The 22,353-nt window shown below is 40.7% G+C and overlaps 1 protein-coding gene and 1 long non-coding RNA gene across 11 annotated transcripts in view; one reads left to right on the top strand and one right to left on the bottom strand.

The window, feature by feature from the left end:
* LOC307207744 overlaps nt 1-22,353 on the top strand; it is a 962,945-nt gene that overhangs the window by 203,272 nt on the left and 737,320 nt on the right. The gene's annotated exons all lie outside the window — the stretch shown is intronic.
* The window catches only part of TENM1 (teneurin transmembrane protein 1), a 399,682-nt gene that overhangs the window by 183,202 nt on the left and 194,127 nt on the right, over nt 1-22,353 (bottom strand). For 6 of the 10 annotated variants that reach the window (XM_079961576.1, XM_079961584.1, XM_079961581.1 and 3 more), the window contains exons 4-6: nt 17,620-17,860; nt 7,397-7,489; nt 1,744-1,982 (exon numbers count right to left, since the gene is read on the bottom strand). In XM_079961576.1, coding sequence (XP_079817702.1) covers nt 1,744-1,982; nt 7,397-7,489; nt 17,620-17,860 — 573 coding nt within the window. The remainder of the gene's footprint in view (nt 1-1,743; nt 1,983-7,396; nt 7,490-17,619; nt 17,861-22,353) is intronic. The other 4 variants (XM_079961582.1, XM_079961583.1, XM_079961585.1 and 1 more) reach the window with 2 other exon arrangements.

The raw sequence follows: 22,353 nt of genomic DNA, 5'->3' as shown, positions 1-22,353 counted from the left end.
CCTTTCTGCTGGAGCGATACCTATTTATCTACTTGCACTTTGATGTGCTTTCGAACTGCTAGGTTAGCAGGAGCAGGGACCGAGCAACGGGAGCTCACCCTGTCATGGGGATTCAAACCACCAACCTTCCGATCGGCAAGCCCTAGGCTCAGTGGTTTAGACCACAGCGCCACCTGCGTCCCATCTCCAGATGTTTACATTTCTGCAAAAGTCCTGTTCATTTGCCTGAATAGTAGGGATGGCAGGGGCATGCACACAATGTTGCAATGAATGTGGTCTGTTCAGACCATCACATGTCAAGCATGAAAATCTGAAGGTTATAAGGTTGTTTGATTGAATGCATTTATAAGTGTCCCTTCAATTGGAAGCCTTGCCATATCTCTCCTGAAGAGGAAGCCCCACCTGCAGGTACACTGCAGGCAAATCTTCAGTGCACCCCTCCATCATGATTTTAAGCTCTGGAACCTGAAGCTAAGTGGCAACCAAAGTTAGGACCATTCCTGCAGCCAGTTCCTTATGCACAAATGTAACTTAAAAAAGGAGGAATGCAGACTGACTCTTGTTGTCAAATAAACATCCAGTTGATAGAACTTAATATCAGCTCAAGCAACAGAAGAATGGTTCCCTTAACTAGGGAAGATTGGTGAATTTGGCAGAAACCGGATAACTGCAGCAATGAAAACCAGGGAAAGGGTTTGTCTAAAGCAGACATAGACTGTATCTACAATGATGAATGATTCTGCACTTGCTGTTTCCCCATGTTTCCTACATTGCATACTGCAGGCGGTCAAATTTCCTAAGTCCAATGATCATATTCACAATACATTTATTATGGAAAACCCTGATACTGCTTTATGACCTCCATTATTTTCCCCAATCCCATCCACGCATCACAATGCTACCCTCCCTGCGGCCAGGGAAAGGTGGCAAATATTGTTCATGATGCACAGTGGAATTGCATCTTATGTGGATTTTAGGGTCCAAAACCAGAATATAAAGCGAAAATTGCATATAGCCTAAATTACCTTAAATTACCTCTCCAGTCTGGCTGCAAGGTGCTGCCACTTGTTGCAGAAATACTTCATTGCATTGAGCTTGATTCCTTTATATGAAATTTTTATGCATAATTTTGCATATAATTAGTTTTATTGGAAGAAACAATACCTATCCAACAGTGGACGAGAAGCTTCAATGTAACCAGGTGCTTGATGGATGAGGATGCCCAGTGTGGGCAAAGCTCTATCAGGTTGGAATTGTGAAATCTCATGTATAAATTCCTCCATCTCTAACCACCATGAAAACACCTGATTTGGTCCCAATTTCTTGTTTGTTTGTTTGTTTGTTTGTTTGTTTGTTTTGCTTCCTTTAACTCCCCACTGCCATTCCTCCTCTTGCCCCATATCTGCCATTTTTATTTTGTGGGTCTACTCTAGTAACTGCTAGTCTGGACCATGGGCATAAATTCTCAGCCATGGAAAGTGAGAATAATGACAAAGTTTTGGGAGAAGATGAACTGCAGGTAATAAAACAATGCTGCACATGACAAATACTGGGCAGAATGGGAAATGATGCTGTCTTACACTAGCTGTAATCTTACACAAACTTACTTGTGAGTAAACCTCACTGAACTCAATGGGACTAAATACAGATAGGATTGTGCTGTTAATTGCCCTGCATAATACTCATACAAGCAGATTAAGTGGAAAAAAATATAAGAACACCAAAATGAAACACAAAGCTTACCAATGACATATGCAAGCAGCAAAGCCAATGTGACTGTAATAGCTGTTGCACTCAAGGCAGTACACTTCCAGTTGCAGCATCTGTAAGGTTTGTTAAAAGAGAAAGCTGGTCTAGAAAAAGTACTTCTAGGAAGTGGCCTGGGAGGCGGCGAATAAACAGTATTGGAAGTTAAAGGGTAATTCTGACTGGCGGCACTGAAGATAGCTGACGAGCCAGATCCATGCTTAAATAGGAAATGCCTAGGGAAAGAAGACAGAGAAGCATGTTGTAAAAGCAAAATTAATGTCTGCACAAGAAAGAACACACCCTGTGGTTTAAATACCTTTTGCCTACATGAAATACATGTGCACTAGAGCAGCTTTCACAAGCTTGGTGCCTTCTACATGTTGTTGAACTACAACTCCCATCAGCTCCAGTCAGCATGACCAATGGGCAGGGATGGTGGGTACTGTAGTCCTACAATATCTGAGGACACCAGATTGAAGAAGACTGATCTAGAGTAGGTGCCATTGTAAACAACACAATCCTAGACATGCATACTCAGAAGTAAGTCCTACTGTGTTCCTAGGTAAATATGTTTAGGATAGCAGTATAAAATGCTTCTTTTGGCCTCAGCATGCAGTTTTCAATAAACATAAGCTGGAATCCATGCAATATTAGTGTGTCTTTTCCAGACTCTATCTGACCACAACACAGCACATGCATGATCTCAAGCTGTGCAGGATTCATCATTGTAGGAATTTTGAAAATGCAGTATCAGAGTTCATAGGATTCCTAGATATACACAAACAGAAGGGACAAAATGTCACAAAGACCTTTGATGATAAGAATCTAAAGAGTGCTGTTTATTCTGCCCATGCCACTGTTTCTCTGTGATGTGTTTTAAAACATAGGAATGAATTTTCACAAATAACAGATTTGGGGGCAAGTAGCATTTAAGAAGCAGATGCCCCCAGCCTTCCCAGGTATGAAAAGGGGCAAAACATTAAGTGTTCCAATTGCATATGAAATTTTGTTGTGTTTTCCTGCAAAATTCTATTCAACACAGTTACAGCCTGATCCTAATCCTCTGGATGGTAAATGAACACATTCTCAGAGTGGGTTTGGACTTTTCACCAAAGTTCCTCCAGCTGCTAGCTTGGCATCTTCCACAGTTGGCTGCCAGGTCACTTGTTTGCAATGTCTTAAAGCCCTCTTAGAATGAAACACAGAGACCACAGCACATATGGTAAACTAATTTAATTTTAGACGCATGTATTTCACAATATATTGTAAGGAGTTACACAACGATTGTGTGTATGCATCTATTTCTCTGACACATTACATGCACATACACATCCTACACATGCACACATACACAGGTACAGATAACAGGATAATGGAATCTTGAATGTCTAACCATGTGGAGATGCACTGATTGAAACAATTCATTCTTCCTTGGACCAGATAAAACTCTGCTGTGGGTAATTCTAGAAACATGTGGGCAGATCCACATGAGGTGAAGCAGAGCCACAGAGCAATGTTCCCAACACTGGTGTCAATGCTGCTTACTTGGACAGGATGGGGGCAAGGCTGGGGGCCATATGGATGCATCAACAGGGGTGCTAACACATATCCGGCACCTATATTCGCACACAACCTTGCCACCCCCTGCTGTGATGTGGGTGCCTCAGAGGGTGCCTCTGTGGCTCCACCACCCATTATCCATGCTGCTACTGACAGCCATTTGTCACTACTCATTTGCCTAGATTTTGGAGCATGCCAGAATAACCGGATGCAATCAATGTTCATTTATAAAACATGTATACTATTAGCGCTGCCGCCACCACCACTCCCCAACAACCCTGCCTTTGACTGAGGAATCCACAAATGCAGTCAACCAGACTAACAATGGCAAACGTGTCTTTGGAGAATCTGGTGAATGGTTGTCCCAGAACAAATCAAGAGATGGGACCTTATCTCTGACCTTGTGCTGTGCACTAAAGGTATTAAGAAGCAGTAGGAAGTCTCAGGGCAACATCACAAATGAAATCTGCTCCCCTGCTCCCCTCATCTTCAAATTTGTGCTGAGCTTCAGAGATGCTTGGAAGCAGCAAGAGGCTTCAGTGGTTCCAAGTAAAACCGAAGCTGAGCCTTAATGTGACCTTGAGTTAGACTCTGTCCCAAGACCTCTGTACATGAGATGTGGAGGGTTGTTGGAGACCACCAAAAAAAAAAAAAAATGGCTCTCTCAAAAGTGTTGACAGAATTTATGGATTCATGCCAACGAGGGAAATACTTGAAGCTTCTCCCAGCACTTTATTTCTCTGCTAGGAAAAGCTTCACATACGCAATCTAATTGTGTCATGCTGCACTTAAAAGTCAAGAGCAGTGGGAGAAAAAGGTGTATAAAATTAAAAATGTGTGTGTGTACACATAAACACATACACGTTTTATATACAAATTATATAACAAATTAATTTGTCAGTATTTTAAGCCCTAGGCAACAGCTATATATTATTTATGCTTATTGGTATGTCCTTGGGATAATGGGATAATGGGGATAGCAATGGCAGGGGATCACACCCAAAAGTGCAACCTAGAGCATAATTTTCCCTTAGAATTTTAAAGGAGCAATAGTAAGAACCATAGCTCAGTGATAGAGGATCTGCTTTGCATCCAAAAGGTCCCAGGTTCAATCTTCGGGACCTCCATGTAAAGCTAGGTGAGACTCCCATCTGAAATCCAAGAGAGCCATTACCAGTCAGTGTAGACGAGGTGTGAGAAATCCCTGGCCCTCAGGATGCTGCTGAACCACAACTCCCCATAATCCCTGGTAATTGGCCATGCTTACTGTGGCAGATGGGAACTGCAGTTCAAAAACATCTGGAGGGCCAAGGGTTCCCCCTACCTAGTATATACTGGGTTAGACTGATCAAAGGTCTGGTTTGGCACAAGGCTACTTAATAGCTCTAGCCCTGGGTTTCTTATATCTGAAGAGACTAGCATGTTCAGTATGCTTAACAGTAATAATTATATTCTGCTAGAAGCATCTGACCTGATCTGTTCTGTTGCTTAGCCAAAAGGAGTCTGTCCATAAACTGTTATTTACAACAGTCTTGCTGTTAAAGTTTTCTTCAGCTTATCTGTTTATGATTTAGTGAAGTTTGCCAAAGCATTTGCTTTCTGGAGTTAGCCTGTTTATTCAGCTGCTTTGGCTACCAATAAAAATCAAAAAATCACTATACACATGTATATAGATAATCATAAGAGACTATATAGTGCTATCTCCTGGGGCTAAGAGCATTAACCAAATTATATTACTATTTGATGAGCAGCAGATTAAAATGAAAAACTGTAACCAAAACATTTGAATATGCAATGGTGCCCAAAGCTTCCTGGCATATTTGTGTGTATCTCCTGATTTGGACAACATATTACACATTTTAATAACTAACTAATAAAATAACTAATTTTAATAACTCAGTAATTGGCTAAAAACAAGGCAGTGAACGGACTGGTTTTAGGCTGACTTGACAGCCCAAATGAGTTAATGTTGACAAAGTACAATGCACTTTCTAAGTAAGAAGGGTTGATATTACCCTTCATTCTGCATATATTTATCTTTCTTTCATGTGGTGCCAGATTTGACATGTGGTGATGATGTGCCTATATTAATAAAGGAAATATTAAATGGGGGGCAGTGTGTGATGCATCTGTTGGAGGTCAGCAACCTTTCCAGGCCCATGAGCATTTGGAGTCTTAAGTGAGTCTTAGGAGTATCACTAGCTCTAGGCACTTCAGAAGAATAAACATTGAAAGCCACAGAAAGCTGAAAGAGGAAGTGGGGAAGAGAGACACTTTTGCAGGTTCCTTCTTCAGCTCAATTTATTTTTTGGGGGGGCGGGGAGAGAATGTATTTACCTACCTCATTGCCAAATGAGTTAAAGGTGGGAGGTTCAAAGGTTTCATGGGCATAAGACGATGGCCTCAAGGGTACCAGTGCTCAGTGCTACACTGGTGACCAGTGATCTAGGTGCATCCGTGTTTGGTTGGAGACCGTGAGTTCATACTTCAGGTGTTTAGATTTGGGGGACAGGGGTGAATGGCGTTAATATTGCAAAAGATTCATTTATCCATATTTTTATCAATTGGTTCATAAGGCCAGGAAAAGATAAAGATACGGCTGGGCCAGAAAAAAAAACCCTGACATAGACATTGCATCAAATTTGTTTTCTGTTCCTTTTGAACATGGTAGCTAATCTGTGGGCCTCTAGTCTAGCCCCCTGCAGGAATCTCAGCTAAAGCATCCATCACAGATGACCATCCAACCTCTCCTTAAAAACTTCTAAAAGAGTCCATCACCTCTCAAGGGAGTCTATTCCACTGTCCAACATGCCAAGCCAAACCATGGGAGTTCACATGCTCATGCTAAGCACTGGGGCTTATGGAAGTTGGGAGTCTAACAACATCTGGGGACCACATGTTCCATGTTCCTGAGTTAATGTGACAAGTCATGTTTTTTAGAATGTGGCACCAAGACAGTGGCTGCAGTTCATCAGATCATCACATCTTACATTGGAGCTTCCCTTATTCCCTTATTACTCGATGGAATAGGGGAAAGAACCATCATATAGCTTAGGGCCTCCGTAACAGTAAATGAGAAACATGTATTTGTAAGTTGCATTATTGTCCAATATTCCCAGATTGCACATCTAGATCTAGACCACCTTGCTGGTTTTTCATAGCCCTTAGACTTCCAAAATCGGTCTATGTGTATTGGGCACATACAATCCAGAATTCTAGCCTAGAATAATCTTGAATATAGTTTGGGGTTCTTAACACAGTCCTATTGGTTTCTCCCTTTGTAAAAATAAATATCTAAGGGATACATAAATGTTGATGGAAAGATTTATGATGGCTTCAGGGTTGGATAAAGAAAATTCTTAAGCATTGTGGCTCATTTACCTAAGATTTCCATCCCTACTGTTCAGGAATGGATGGGAGTGTCAACTTCAGTTTGTCATTTTTCCAGTGTTCACTTCAATTTGTTGCATTTCCATATCAGTTTCAGATTATTATTAAAGTCCTCATGAAAATTCATCAGCATTTAAGTGTGTATTTTTATAAGCAGTTGTTTCTAATAGCATGCATTTTTGTAAGTTAATCTTTACTAATATATGCATTTTTACAGACACTTTTGCCTATTATATACATTTCTGTATATCTTTTTTGGTTGGAGAACTGCTTCACAAAATTTGATGAAGTACAAATTTTGAAGGATAATTAAGGATATTTTTACAAACTACTGTTTCTAATATAATGCATTTTTGTAGGTTAATCTTTACTAATATATATATTTTGAAGGATAATTAAGCTTTAGTTTGCATGTTGTTTCAAGAAGTGCAAATTATGTAGTTTCCATTTTAAAATGCAAAGCAAACTTCTTTCCCCTCCCCTACAATTGCTGAAAGTTGTTTACAAAATCACACAAAGTAGTCAGTGATACCATGTGGTGAACTTTATCCCCAAACATGTTGCTATCAAACTGTAAATCTTTCCCCTCTGATTTGAATGCTCTTTCCTTTATCTTGAGGGCAGAAGTCCTAGGCCCTTTATGTATAAAGTAGCAAAATGCTATAGAGGGAAGGCTGTTGCAAAAAGAGGGTCTTACATTTCACTTGGCACGAGGGAAGAGACATGGTCCTCCTGATTTCTGGTGGAAGGCAATTCCACAGCCGAGGGCCAGCAAATCCCCCACTGACTTCTGTGGGATCAGGATCAGGACCACAATGTGGAATAAGGAAAAAGGATATAATAAATTCTTGTTGGTCTTTTTTTTCCCATTCACATTATTCTTTTTTATTAAAAAATGCTTTAACAGTTTCTGGATAGAAAATGGCAAAATGTTTTAATTCCCCATTTTCCTTTTAAACAGAAAACCTATTGGATTGTTGAACATTAACATGAATGGCTTGACATGCACAACACAGATTACTTTCTGCGATGCACAGCTCAGAGAGATCATTAGAGTACAAAAGAGGCAACAAAATGGTAAACTCAAATCTGTTATTAAGGCCATCACAATAAATAGCTTGCAATAATTATGTTGATTCATTGCTGAATGGTAGTTCAAACACAAAAAAGAATAGCACTAAAATGACTTGAGAAAGCATGTCGATCTAGAATTACCGTAATTTTGATGGATATCTGTTAAAATATAGATTGTCAATGTGCAGTTAAGAAATTAAATATGTATGATTTCATATGTATTCTTTTTTAAGGAACTCTAAGATGACTATGAAACTGCATCTCCTAATTACTGGAAATAACCTATTAGAGAGCTCTTGGTTTATTATAGTGCAGATATTCTATTGTAAAGAAAATGTAAGCTATTCTCAAAATTTCTTAAACATATTGGTGTTGTAAGTTATTTTGCTAGACCAGCCATGGCAAATGAAAGATGTTAGGGCTTATCCACACTTCTTCTTGTGCTGCTGCTTTTCCCCAAGGAAAACCACTCTTTAGCACTCAATCGGAGCAAATGGCAAGAGCGGGTTTTCCCTGGGAAGGAGTGGGGCAAGGGGGAAACCGCTTGGACCTGTACCTAGAAAGCATGGGTCCAGCAAAAGAATTGCTCAGACCCATGCTTTCTAGGCACAGGACAAGTGGAAGTGTAGACAAGCCCTTGGAGCCCACCCATGCCAGGCAAAGATGACAACAGAATCCAGGAAAAGAGAAATAACATATTGTCACACGTACAAACCTTTTAACAAAACATAATTGACATAAAATCTCCATTAGGGAACAAGTACCACGTCAAAATATTGGTCTGTCTGGTTCAGTGTTGTTCACAAGGACCAGCAGCAACTTTCCAGGACTTTCAGACAAGGGATATTCCCAACCCAACCTAGAGATTTCAGGGATGGAACCTGGGGTCTTCTGCATTCAAAGCACTCTACCACTGAGCTAAAGCTCTTCCCACAGATATCTGCCAACAAAATCTCATGCAACTGATTTATTTTTAACAGCAGCCTAAAACATAGAACTGATCTGGTCCCATCGGTTCTCATGAATGTGCCTTTCTGACTAAACAGAAATTCTGAAATCTACCCATATAGCGACAAGCCTGTGGTTTAATAGCACAGTGAAATGGTGCTTCCATTTTTATTCTGTTTAAGCCTGATAACAGCCTTGTTTACTTGGAAGGTAGTGGCTTTGCTTCTAGACATGCCTTTGTGCTGGATTACAACAAGGCAGAAACACATCTAAAATCACCCAATGCATCTAAAAAAATGTCAGGACACTTTTTATAACCTCCCACCCAAAAAAGAAAGGAAAAGTGGATTATGGATGCATAAGAAACACACAAAGTTACAAACGGACTCTTACATAGTATTGGCTAGCAGCATTAAAACAATGACAGTGTGGTGCAATGAGCAAAGATGCAGTGTGGTGTAGCGGTTAGAGTGTCAGACTATGTTCTTCGAGACAAGGGTTCAAATACCCACTCTTCCATAAAGCTCAGTGTGTATACACACAATGAGCCAAACCCGGAAGTGACCTGAAAAAATCATAAGGACATCGCTGAAACATCACTAAAAGGTGGAACGGGGGCAGAATGGGGGCGGAGTGGAGCAGGGTGTTTGCAGGTTTTTTCAATGGGTTTCAGTTATATGTGATTTCACCAATGTACATGGTGCCTCGGATCATAACCCCATCGTAAATGGCGCCTGCCTGTATATGTGATAAATAACTGAAGAAATAAATTTATGTGAAGTGACTGACAAATACATATAACTTTTACTTCATCCTGTTTTGTAGTCAAGACATTTGAATCTTTTTTCATATATATATATATATATATATATATAACCACCACTATTTGGCAGTGAAAAATCAGTAGAGGGGCTGTCAAACTGCACTTCTATTCCTCAATGTGCCTTTTCAAAATGTGATGTGCCACAAGTGAGGTTAGAATTATTATTTAATTAGACAGAAAATGGCATGTATAAGAGGCATGCCAGAAAAACAGATATCAAGCCAAAAGGATTTGAAAAATGAAACAGCATTTCATTATTATTTTTTGGGTTGTTGTTTCATTGTAATAAAGAAGATAAAAAAGAACACTGGAGAAACGACTCATTAACCAAGTGTCACGTTGGTCTGATAAGTGTCTTCAAATCTTCCAGTTCAGGAAGTCTTCTGACTTATGCAGTTGTGTAGGTTGCCACATTTTCCACAGAGAGTAAGATGTACCCCCCACTCCACTCCACAGGTGGGGAGCCTGTGGCCCTCCAAATTCCATTGGACTCCAGCTCCCATCAGTCAGCATAGCCATTGGCCCAGGACTTAGAGTCCAACAATATCAGGAAGACTACAAGTTCCCCATCACCAACCGGGGTACATATAATCCTTCAACAAGCTAAACAAGCTTCAGGTGTTTTGAATTACAACTTTCATAAGCCCCATCAAGCATAGACAAATGTCAGGAATGATGGTAGTTGTAGTCCACACCACCTGGAGGCATCAGGTTCACTCATATAAACTTGAATGATCTTGAGTGCTTTTTGCATTATCACAGACAATCGTGGGCATCAAGACAGACAACAAAACTCAAAAGTTGCATTGATGAAGTTTTATTATATGTTGGATTTGAATGCTGCTATTCTGCTCTGCTGTTTTCCTAAGTGTGATTGTACATAATTTTATATAATTATATTGATTCATGTTGGACGTCACCCTAATAGCTTTGCTGAAGGGCAGCCTATTGAAATAAGAAAACCTTATTTTAAAAATCAACAGTCCAAAAAGGTACTTGCTCAAGACACAAAACAATAAAAGGAGCTGCACACCCACAAAAAGTGATCTGTTGTGGAGCAGACAACAACACTATAATGCTGCATCCCTATGATTAAGCATGGAAGCAATATCACACACACAAAATCAACACACAAATGGAAACCACATAGACAGAAAACCTATTCGCCTCCCCCCAAAATTCTATAAATACTGGAAGAATGCCAAACAAATCCAAGACACTTAAATCACATGATTCCATTCACACAGAAACAATGAGATGGTGTCTACATTGTGGTGGTGGCTGAATACATACAAGATTACACCTTTGTACTTCATATTAATTAAATGCTCCCCCTCCCCTGTTCTGTAGTCACAGTCATTAATGCCAGTTAGCATCCCCACTTCACCAATAAAGCCTGAGGAAAATCCATAGTTTAACTGCTCTAATTATAGGTACAGCAGGTTAATTAAGAAAGAAGGAAGTATACTCTGTGCATTTGAAAAAAATAATCAGAATCCCCCCATTGGTAAAGATAGCAGCACCCTGGCAAAAATATGAGAAATCCACTCTACAGCAATTTGGAGCACGACTGTCCATGTGGCTGTCTCTGTTTTGTGGAACATGTTGAGATACAGCAGGCGCCCACAATTCATACTTTCAGAAACAAATGAAGTCATTTTGTTCTGAAAAGTGTTACCAACTGAATGGTTTTTTAAAGGTCTCAGCCTTGGATGTTTATTTGTAAAAAATACATTGAGTTGTTGGTGTTGTAGTTGTTGTTGTTCGTATTATTTTACAACCAATTTTAGTTCATTTTATTGAATGATTCCTAATCACATGAAGACGTGTGTGAAAGGCATTCCATCATCAAGAACAGCAGATGAAGGAAAAAACAAGGACTGTAGCTGACAGATGTGATCCAGAATCCCCTTGGCCTACTATGCCAGAAGGATCTCCATAAAGACATGGGGCTTATTATAATTCTCAATGGAGAAAGCCTTGTTATGTGTTAGAATTTAGAGGAGCCTGTGGGAGGCAGGGGGAACCCAACCTAGCTAGGATGGGCCCAGCTTATCAAGCTATTATCTTGGGGGTCTCAGTATTCAGTCTTTTACTTATGATAGTTCCTTACTATTTAAGTTTTTTTAGTTGTGTTAGCTTAACAGAAAACAATGGAAGTATTCCACTCCATGTGGAGAAAACTTCCTTCTCCGACTTTGCCTGTGGCAGCTCATCTGAAATGGCATGGAAACAAAGTGATACAGCTGGCTACCTGAAACTGATAGTGTTGAACTGTTAGCCAACATCTAGCCAGTAGCTTGAGGCACTCCTCCCCAGGGCCATAGTCATGAAGAGTTTTAAGTATGGAGGAGGGACCTCAGGCCCAAACTCCCTCTGTGAGTCTCCTAGTCTCTCCATCTTGCTCTTAGGCCTCTTCCTAGGCCACAACTGATTTCCTGGTCATGCTTCTCACAGGCCTTGCTCTGAATCACATGCCTATCTGGAATGTGTCCTTGAAATGGAATGTACCTCTTGCTTGTGTAAAGGTGTACAGAAATGTCTGCCTTTTGTGTAGCCTGGAATGTAGCCTACTACATTAAGTTTAGAGTGGCATTAATTTTTTCAACCATATTCTCTTGCCTCTGGCCCTGCCCACCATTAGAATGTCCTCCCAGAAGATTCCTCATGAGGCAATGTAGCTCAAAAGGTTTCCACACCCTTGGTTCAAAGTCTCCTTGTTTTAAAAGCAGAACATTACTTTCTATAAACCTGGATGACTCCCAGGTTGAGCTGAGCTGGGTGGGAATCTGATCCAACAGATACAGTGGTACCTCGGGTTACAAACGCTTCAGGTTACAAACGCTTCGGTTACAGACTCCACTAACCCAGAAATATTACCTCGGGTTAAGAACTTTGCTTCAGGATGAGAACAGAAATCATGTGCTGGTGGTGTGGCAGCAGCGGGAGGTCCCATTAGCTAAACTGGTGTCTCAGGTTTAAGAACAGTTTCAGGTTAAGAATGGACCTCAAGAACGAATTAAGTTCGTAACCCGAGGTACCACTGTAATTGGTTGAATAGTTCCTGTTCATTAAGTCTTGCTCATTTAGAGAACAATTATATGTATATCTACTCAGAAAAAAGGCCCATTCCATTCAAAGGGCTTACTCCCTGCTAAGTGCATTTAAGACTGCAGCCTTAATCGTGACACAAATACAATGTAGGAGACAATAAACTTGTAGACTTGAAAATTGCTGCCAAGCGTCTGTTGTGAGACAGGTGAGGTAGCAAATATATCTTTGAGAGAAAGAAATGTTTATTTTGAGAGGCAGCAATATTAGAAGGCTTGCATTGGAGACCTCTGTCTGTTAGTAATAAAAAATAAACAAAATTGTCACTGGGGTGTGGACAAAGTAGAATATTTCCCTTCCCCAAATCCCAGCACAAACAAAAATGAAAGCCTTCCCTGCACAAAGCACATGTCAGGTAGAAGAGTGTGCTCTTTCTCCTGGGATACTAGTTTTCTGTGTGGATGGATATTTTTAGATGGAAGAACATTTAAATTGTTGAAGTCCAAGAAAAGGACTGCTGCTTGACAGTGCTGTAAAGCTGACCTTGGGATGGGTTGCAGCCTGATTAGGATGGCAAGATGAAAAAGGGACAGGGCTCCTGTACCTTTAATAGCAAGCTATACCTGATGAAATTCCAGTTCTATAAAACCCTTAAAGGTGTAGAAGCCATGTTCCCTTTTCATCTGACCACCATAGGCCTGACCTGCTGTCTGTTTACTCAGAGGCAACTCCTACTGATTTGTGCCCCATTCCACTCCATTTATTTGTCTACTCAAACTTTTTGGTTTAATTTTGTAGTCAGAAGTAACTCTTGCCATCTTCACTAGGAATTGTGCCCTTGTAAAAAAGTTTAGGACTGCAACCTTACATTGCAGCCTTTGTTGCATAAAAGGAAGAATTTCATCAGGTGTTGTTTCCCATGCTACACCCGTAATTAAGTAATTAAGGCTGCAATCCTAACCTCATTTACCTAGGAATTAAATTCGACTGACTTCTGAATTGACACGGTTAGGATTCTGCTGTAAAGCACCTATGGCTTATTCCCAAGTAAATTCACATAGGATTATAGCCTCAAATATTTTAACAAACTATTTGGGTGTAGGTTAATTGAACAGGAACTGATTTACAGTGATATGGATTTGTGGTGAAAATTAATTAAAACATTTTTATTTGAGGTGATTTGGAAATGGAATTAATTGGCTTGCCTTTTTGAAATTTACATGTTAGTAATTATTTCTAAATTTGAATATATACTTATAAATTAGCATGTGGCATTTTTAATGAAAATTGTGTTCTCGTTTATCTTCTTTTTCAGCGGTGCATGTCCCCTATTTCCGGGGATGCATAAGTGGCAACGCTGTTTCTTAAATAAACTTTTCTACTCCTGCGACTTTCTGGATCATGACTTGAAAGTACATTATTCTATAACATGTTATATAACCTGCTTTCGCCTCTCAGTCCTGGCTGAGCTGCAGAAATACTCTGTATTCAATAAACAAAGCAAAACAAAGATAACCAGTGTGTATTTAAGCGACTTAAACAAACTTGAAATGAAGAGAACAGGAAAGCATGCTCTGTTGAGTCGTTGAAGTTTTAAGGATCCTATAAAAACAATAAGCACATAGAGCTATGGATGTCAAAGATAATGACAGTACAAGACCCTGTAAATCATCAGTCCTGAACAATTAGAGCAAAGTGTCCATAAAAGCTGAGAATTTAATTATTTATAGTGAGAGAAAAGGCAACAAGCCATGGGTTGGCAACATGTGTGAGTGCTTTATCATGATGGAGAGGGAGACATAATAAATTCATCTAAGGTGAAAATAAGAAATTGCCTCTAAAAGGGGCCTCTTAACCTTTTTAATGTTATCCTAGCTCTGCTATCCTTTCCCACAAATTGCTGCCTCTCTTTCACCACTCTGAAAGCACTAGTTTTTAATAATAGGGTGCTGTTAGATTGTGCATGTAAACTAGGAATTTACCCTACTTTAAACTAGAGGTTACAATCCTAGACCCATTTTGGCTGGAAGAGTGGTATAATACTGCATTAAATGTATAACACAGATGGGGCCTGAGCGAAATTATGTGTAACTGAAAAGGCTTTGTAACTTTCCTTTGTTTCCCCCCCACCACCATTATTCAGTTATTTTTCTGCATCTATTCTTATATGGGGCACACAAAAAAAGCAAGATAGCCACTTTTACTCCGGTGGCTGTTCCTGACTAAAAACATCTCTGTACAGAGTCAGATGCAGACTTTGGCTTCTCTGCTTGTCCTGGCCAGCAATGAACTCCAAAAACTCTCTGGCAACTACAGTTCTCCTCTGCCCTTGAGCGCCTTCTTGCTCAGCAGTTCACCCCTAGTTCTGCTAAGTTCTTACAGTGGTGATTCCCTGTTGGTTCCTTCTCAGTTTAGAAGAATATCTATCACAGGACAAGCCCCAACGCTTTCTTCGCAGCCTACAGGTTCCTTCCCCTTCCTTCAGGTAAATGGTGAGAGTAGCACTCATCCAAGAAAGGAACACGAGCAAACCCCAAACTATTTCATCGGGGAACAACTTTGTTGAGGCCTTATTTATTTATTTATTTATTTAAGCATTTCTGCACTGATGCTGCAGTAGTCTGAAAGGTTAGCAAAACTAAATTGCCAATACAGTGGTACCTCGGGTTAAGTACTTAATTTGTTCCGGAGGTCCATACTTAACCTGAAACTGTTCTTAACCTGAAGCATCACTTTAGCTAATGAGGTCTCTCGCTGCTGCCGCACTGCCGGAGCACAATTTCTGTTCTCATCCTGAAGCAAAGTTCTTAACCTGAAGCAATATTTCTGGGGTAGCAGAGTCTGTAACCTGAAGTGTATGTAACCTGAAGCGTATGTAACCCGAGGTACCACTGTACAACCTAACAACACAGAACATAATCAATACAATATTTACTGCATTTGCCTTAATATACATAAAGGCAGAATATCCTCTTTTGAATTCAACCTTTTGAAATTGGGTGCACCTCCAACATAATGAATTCAAAAGAAGATATTCTGCCTTTATGTGGTAATTTGAATACATGTTGTCCCTGACATTGCCTGTAAGTGCGTAATAAAAATATACTCGTACTAAGGCATCTAATCCCTCCACCCATTTCTCAAGCTGCACACTACCAGCTTTCCAACTACTTCCCCTCCCTTCAAAGCCACAAAAACAAAAAATGTATTGGGCATGGTGGGAAATTAAGAAAGTGGCTAGACTCACTTTGCCTGTGGCCACTGCAGCCAAGTAAGGCCCCTAACAGGGGAAATGACACATCAGAGGACACTTTGCCCAGCTCACCCCCGCCAAAAAAACCCCCACAATCCTGCAGCTGGTCCTGCTTAGATTGTAAGCACTTCAGAATAGGAACATGACCTTGGTCCAACCACTGACCCTCAGCCTAACCTACCTAAGAGCTTTTTCCTGGACAAAATGCAAAGGGGGAGAACTATGCATGAGCTCCTTGCAAGATACATCTACAGTATATATTTACATATCATGTACAGATAGGGCTGTTGATAATGATGACTGCGACAACGGTTTGATTTTCTTGTTAGAATCCTCAGAACTGAAGCATGAGGTAGAAATATAGGAAATAGGAATAAATATAACCATTTGTAGGAAGAATTGTCCAGTCCTGAAAGCTGTTACAAACCGCTGTGGTTTTAAGAATTAGAATGAGATTTTGAAGGATATAAGCACTCAACATGTGCATTCTGAATTATCTCTGGTTATTATAGGGGGAGATGAATTAATGCCTCTAAATCTACTTTGAGATTACAAATGTTCCAAATAAAATAAAATAAAAGAATCGGCTTAAACCTATTAGATAGATTTCAGTATTATTATACAAGAAAGATTTAGCACAGTGATACATCTGCCATCAAAATGCATCTGGTTTGATTGTAAAAGAATTTTGTTCCCTTTCATGTAACTTTGAGAAAAGTGGGGGGCGGGGGGGGGGGAGCAATGCACTGGTGTTTCCTCTTCTGCCATCAGATCATTTGCTGGAAATAAACTGAGAAATAAGGCAGTTTTCTCTACAGTGGTGAAGAAGAAATGCCATATATAAAGTAGCCCTAGGCTACAGTGCTGTTTAAGCAGAGTCTGCATTGCCGTTGTTTGGAATAATACAAAAGGTCATTTAGGGTAACTGTTATGGACAAATAACTGGTATCCACCAATATACCACTTTTCTCTGTAGTGTTCATAGTTCATTGGCTGGCCTAGGACCAGTTACCCCCCAAGGTTGTGGTGGTGAAGACGAACAGGCAGGGGCAGAGACAGAGATACAACTCTGTATGCTGCCTTAATCTCCTGGAAGAAAAGATGTTACGGGAAAGAATGATTTCCCAGTGCATGAATTAACCTTCCCTCTTCTCTTTGTCATTGCCAGAAAATGAGATTAAACACTTCTCTCTGTGTTTTTAAGCATCCCTATGACATCTTAACTCAAGTAACTGTGGTTGGTTTAAACTATGGCTTGATAACAAGCTAGGATCTAAAACCATGGTTTGATCCTGGATTATTCTCAGTAACAACCTAACTCAGTTCCCAGAATTTGGGCATCATAGGAAACTATGGTTTGTCAAAAAGTGACACTGGAAGCTTTGAAGCTTTTCCTCTGGCACGCAAAAAAGCGGGAGGGGATGCAAGAGCCTAAGGCTTATGTGGGTTCATTCATGATGCATTTCCCATTAAACCCAAATTGGTTGACTAGATGACAAAAAATTACACGTCAGTATATAAGAAAACCTACATTTAATACCTGATCCCCAATATTAACCTACTTTTTCTTTGCTTTATTTATTTAGTACATTTGAATCCTGTTCCACTACTTTTATTCAACAATGTTTGATTTATTTTTAGCATTTCTAACAAATATTTGATATTCTTTCTGCAAACTGCTTATAATGGCTTATAAATCCTGTTAAATGAATAGTTTCACATACACTTTATTTTTAGGTCATAGATATGTGCATTGTTGGTTTATACCTACCTGGTTTCTAGTGGTATATTACTATTCAGGACCCAACTGTTATGGAGATGCACTGCGTCCTGCGTACTGGTTGGAGGGGGCGGAGCAGCTGGGCTAGGTTGGCTGCGGGTCGTCATTGATCTTCCCTGGAAAGAGTCAGCTGTTGAAAGCGGCTTCCTGCTGCAGGTACATGTGTGGGGCGGTGGTGGAGGTGGCGGCAGTGGTCTGAACGTGAACTGGTTTCGTGGGCTTCCTGGCATTTCTAAATGTGGAGAGACATCAAGGGGAGGGGGCAGAGAGAGAAACAAGAGAGCCGGTTATTATTTTGAGCAACAAGAGAAGAATAAAGAGTTTCCATGCCTAATAGGATTACAGCATTTGTCATAGAGAACGTTGCGATCAATCTGTCTTGGAAATGTAATTTTAACTTATGAGTTCACGAAATGCATGCATACAAAATGGAGAACATCCACTGATTTGAATCTGTATGAAATGCAGTCAATATAAAAGTTAGTGAAGTGACTTATGCAATTTCTCCTAGGCTTTCTATTTGGGTTTTTTTTGGGGGGGTGTTTTTTAATAAAGACGAAGAGTCATAGGCTGAGAGTGTGTTATAGCTCGGATGCCACGTGATTTCATCAGCTGCATTTCGGAACATAGCGATGAAAGGAACTGTAGTGTTTTAGAAATAAACGTCTTTCATTCAAAATCGAAACAGGAGAAACCATCCAATTCATCTATCACATTCATATAATATAAACCATGGGTAGGCAAACTAAGGCCCGAGGGCCAGATCCAGCCCAATCGCCTTCTAAATCCAGCCTGCAGACTGTCCGGGAATCAGCGTGTTTTTTCAAGAGTAGAATGTGTCCTTTTACCATTTTCCTTTGTTGTTAGGAGGAGGTTTTCAAAGGTTGTCAGGGGCCTAGTTGCTGCTGATTTTACTGTTGGGTTGTTTAAGAGGGCATGTAGTTGGTGTTGTGTTAACCAGGGCATTTGGGTGTCTTCTAGTTTGTCTTGTATTTCTTGTGTTGACAAGGGTTTGTTATTTTTATAAAAGTCTATTAGGCGATATAAGCCTTTGGTTCGCCAGGCTTTTATCTGGAGGTTTTGTGCTGCATGGTCCGGGGGGATTAGTGGGGATGGGGTTGGGGATAGTTTGCCTATTTGTGTTTTCCATGCTTTGAGCATGGTCTGTGTGTACCTGTTAAGTGTTGTGGGAATTTTCTTTAGTTTGTTTGGGAGGAGTGGGTATGTTGTGGTGCAGGTATTTTCAATTGTGTCCCTCTCTAGGTGTACCCATTGTTTTGTCTCATCTTCTAGTATGTATGGAATTATATGACGTATTTGGTTGGCAATGTAATATGCTTCTATGTTGGGACGGTATCCGCAATATACAAAATACTACTCCAAAATCCGGCAAATCCCCTAGACGCAATCAAAAAACAATGGGAGAATGACATAGGCTATGAGATTAACCCCACTCAATGGACCAGAATGTGGTCTAAACCCCCCTTTAAATCCATATCAACAAAAAGAAAAGAACTCACACTGAAACTCACCTACAGGTGGTACCTAACACCAAGGAAACTAGCGCTAATACACCCAGGAACCTCACCAAAATGCTGGAGAGGGTGCACCTCCACAGGCACATACCTCCACATGTGGTGGGAGTGTCCCAAAATCCAACTATTCTGGACAACAGCCATGCAAGAAATATGTAAAATAACAAAGCAAGTATTAGACTTCACCCCAGAATTGGCCCTACTAAACATCTTCCAAGACAACAATGCCCATTTACTCCACAAAGAACTCATAACCCACCTACTTTCAGCAGCCAGAAACACCATAACCAGACACTGGAGAGACCTGTCAGGAGTAAGCATGGACCAATGGTACCAAATAGTATGGGAAACAGCCCTACTAGAAAAATTAACTAACAAACTGAAACTGACACGGGGACAAACAGAAGAAGACACCTTCACCCCGGTATGGCTCCCCTTTATCACATACACAGCCCAACAGGACAATGACAATAATCCACCAACAGCATACAAATCAATATGGCTAACTTGATCCAAAACACCCACCCACCTCACTCACACACGAAAACAAAGATCACCGCAGCCAGTCACAAACAAACAATCACATCCTAGGCCAACCCCAACCTCTCTCACCACCAAAGGAACACAAGTGAACAACACAAGCACGCTGACACCAAACTACATACATTAAGCATAATAGAAACACCACTACCCCACCCCACCCCCATCCATCTCCCCTCCTTCCACCCTCCTTTCCTCTTTTTTCTTTTCTTTTCTTTTTTCTTCTCCCCCTAATGCCTCAACAAATGAAATGGATTTGTAAAAATGTTACACGGGGAAAAAAAAAATATGAGGCATTACACTTACACTGTAAAACAAGAAAACCCTTAATAATATATATATATATATATATATATATATATATATATATATATATATATATATAAAAGAATGTGTCCTTTTATTTAAACTGCATCTCTGGGTTATTTGTGGGGCAAAGAAATTCGTTCATTTCACCCCCAAAAATATAGTCTGGCCCCGCACAAAATCTGAGGGACAGTGGACCAGCCCCCTGCTTAAAAAGTTTGCTGACACCTGAATTATAAACTCTTTCAGTAACTAGTAGTCTGTTCCATGGAATAAGGTCATAAACAATTCTGAAATTGTGTTAGTCCAACTGTGGTGTCTAGCAAACATGCCTGCAAAAGAATCAATGCCTAAGAGAAAGGGATTGAGAAGGATATTCGCTGAAAAGTAAGTGAGTAACAAGGTAAGAGTTTCTTGTGCTAAATTACTGTGAATGGATTTCTGTTAAATAAGCCATGAATATTAATACATATATTTGGCCATGGGGTCACGAAGAGTTGGACACGACTAAACGACTAAACAACAACAACAAAATATTTGCAAAGCTCAGTAATTAGTTTAACTTGAAGCATCCACAGCTACCTCAAAAGAAGTGTTGTTTTTATTTTTTATCATTATTCACTTCATTTCTATACTGCTTTATAGTTTTAAGAAAAAAATCTCAAAATGGTTTACAACCTACATTAAAACATCAAAGCAAGCAAGAACAAAGCATCACAGAAGAAAGTCAAACTTAAAATATACATTCAAGGCAACTAAGAGAAAATTTAAATATTATCTCAAAGATTTCAAAACAAAACATTACAAAGGAGGTCAACTACAAAATCTATATAACACTTCAAAAGAAGACATTACTATAGGAAGTCAAATATAAAATGCACATTTAAAACAACATAATTAGCAAGAGACTAAAGTATTCACAAGCACAGAACATATCAGCTGCTGTTGCTGCCAATCCTGCCCATGGTGGTTCATGGCGGGCAGCAGCTATGGAAGCTCAGGCTCAATGACCTGGGTCTGCAATAAGGGACACCCAATATGGATCTTTGGCCTCTTCAACAACCTCAGCTTCTGTAGCTGGAGTCAATCGTTGCCCTCACTCCCAGGCCAGGTGGTGAAAGGTCTGCGAAGTCTTCAAGGACTCACAGCCAAGAAAATAAAAAAAATATTTAAGATACAAGTCTGAAAATCAAGGTGGGAGTTCACAAACTGATCTGCCTAAAAAGACTCCTAGAATGCTTCATGAGTCCCCCACTTGCTACCAAGTGTGGCTTTCCTCAGTTTATCAGCTCTTTTCCATTTATATTTTGTGAGACCAAAAGCTAAATGAACGGGGCAAGGCAAGAATAGTTAGTGCATAGCCCCAGGAAGTTGCTCAGAAGGAATGTGGTCCTCTGGTTGGGAAAGAGATGCTGCTCCTTAAATCTCTGCATTGGCTTCCTGAATCAAGCACAATGACCGCTCCCTGCTTAAAACGGGGGGCGCCCTTTGCGTGGACGCGCACAGCCCCTAGATCTGAAGTGGCTCCAACAGCATAGGCTTGGCTTTGCCTCCCTCAGGTGGGATACCTAGAGGTCTCCGCCTACCTCAGTCAATTGTCCAATCCCACCTGGGGGAGGTGTTGCCAAGGAGACCAGGCCAGGTAGGGGAGGGATTACCTGCCCACACAATAGAGGGAGGATCTTACCTGGGAAACCTCACTTGGCTCCAGAGCTTCTCCCACCCTACCCACCCTCAGTTAATGTCTTATTTTGCAGGTTAGCTTTCCTTCACAGGTATGCGGGCGCTGCTACGTTAAGGTCGCTGTTAAAGGGCTGGAAAGGAATTTCCCTGCATTGGCAGGTTTCGCCTTTCCCATAGCAAAACGTCACAACTTTGGCGGTATCAGGCCTTGGGCAGAATCCTTTAGTCCATCTTCCTCTTTGCGATACCAGGGTTCCCCGTTAAAGGGGTTTCTGAAGGGAGGCTTTGACCGTACGCCGAAAGGTCGTCATTGCTCTCCCCTGCGGCGGCAGCGTAACGGGGGCGGCTATCTCTGCTTGAACATATGTTCTCCAGAGCCGGCCCATCCCCCCCCACACACACTGGATAACCCTGATGCTCCCTAGGTCCCCGGCTGGGGACTGGGGAGGGAGAACGCCCAATGCCTGAGCCAAGGTCTACCCACATTTGAAATTTAATAAAGTTGTGGCCAATTTAATCCCATAGCACGTTGTCTTGAGTCGTTATTCCACATGACGGGGGGGGGGGGAGGCGCTCGGGACCTGGGGACTCCACCTGTCCACGCAAATTCTTTGCACTTACCCTCAAAGTCTTCTATGGTCACTTCTCCCTTATGTCTCTG

The sequence above is a fragment of the Podarcis cretensis genome, assembly GCF_951804945.1.
Source record: "Podarcis cretensis genome assembly, chromosome: Z".
Classification (NCBI taxonomy): Eukaryota; Metazoa; Chordata; class Lepidosauria; order Squamata; family Lacertidae; genus Podarcis; species Podarcis cretensis.
The sequence above is the reverse complement of the archived record's forward strand: the minus strand, read 5'-3'. Positions and strand labels throughout refer to the sequence as shown.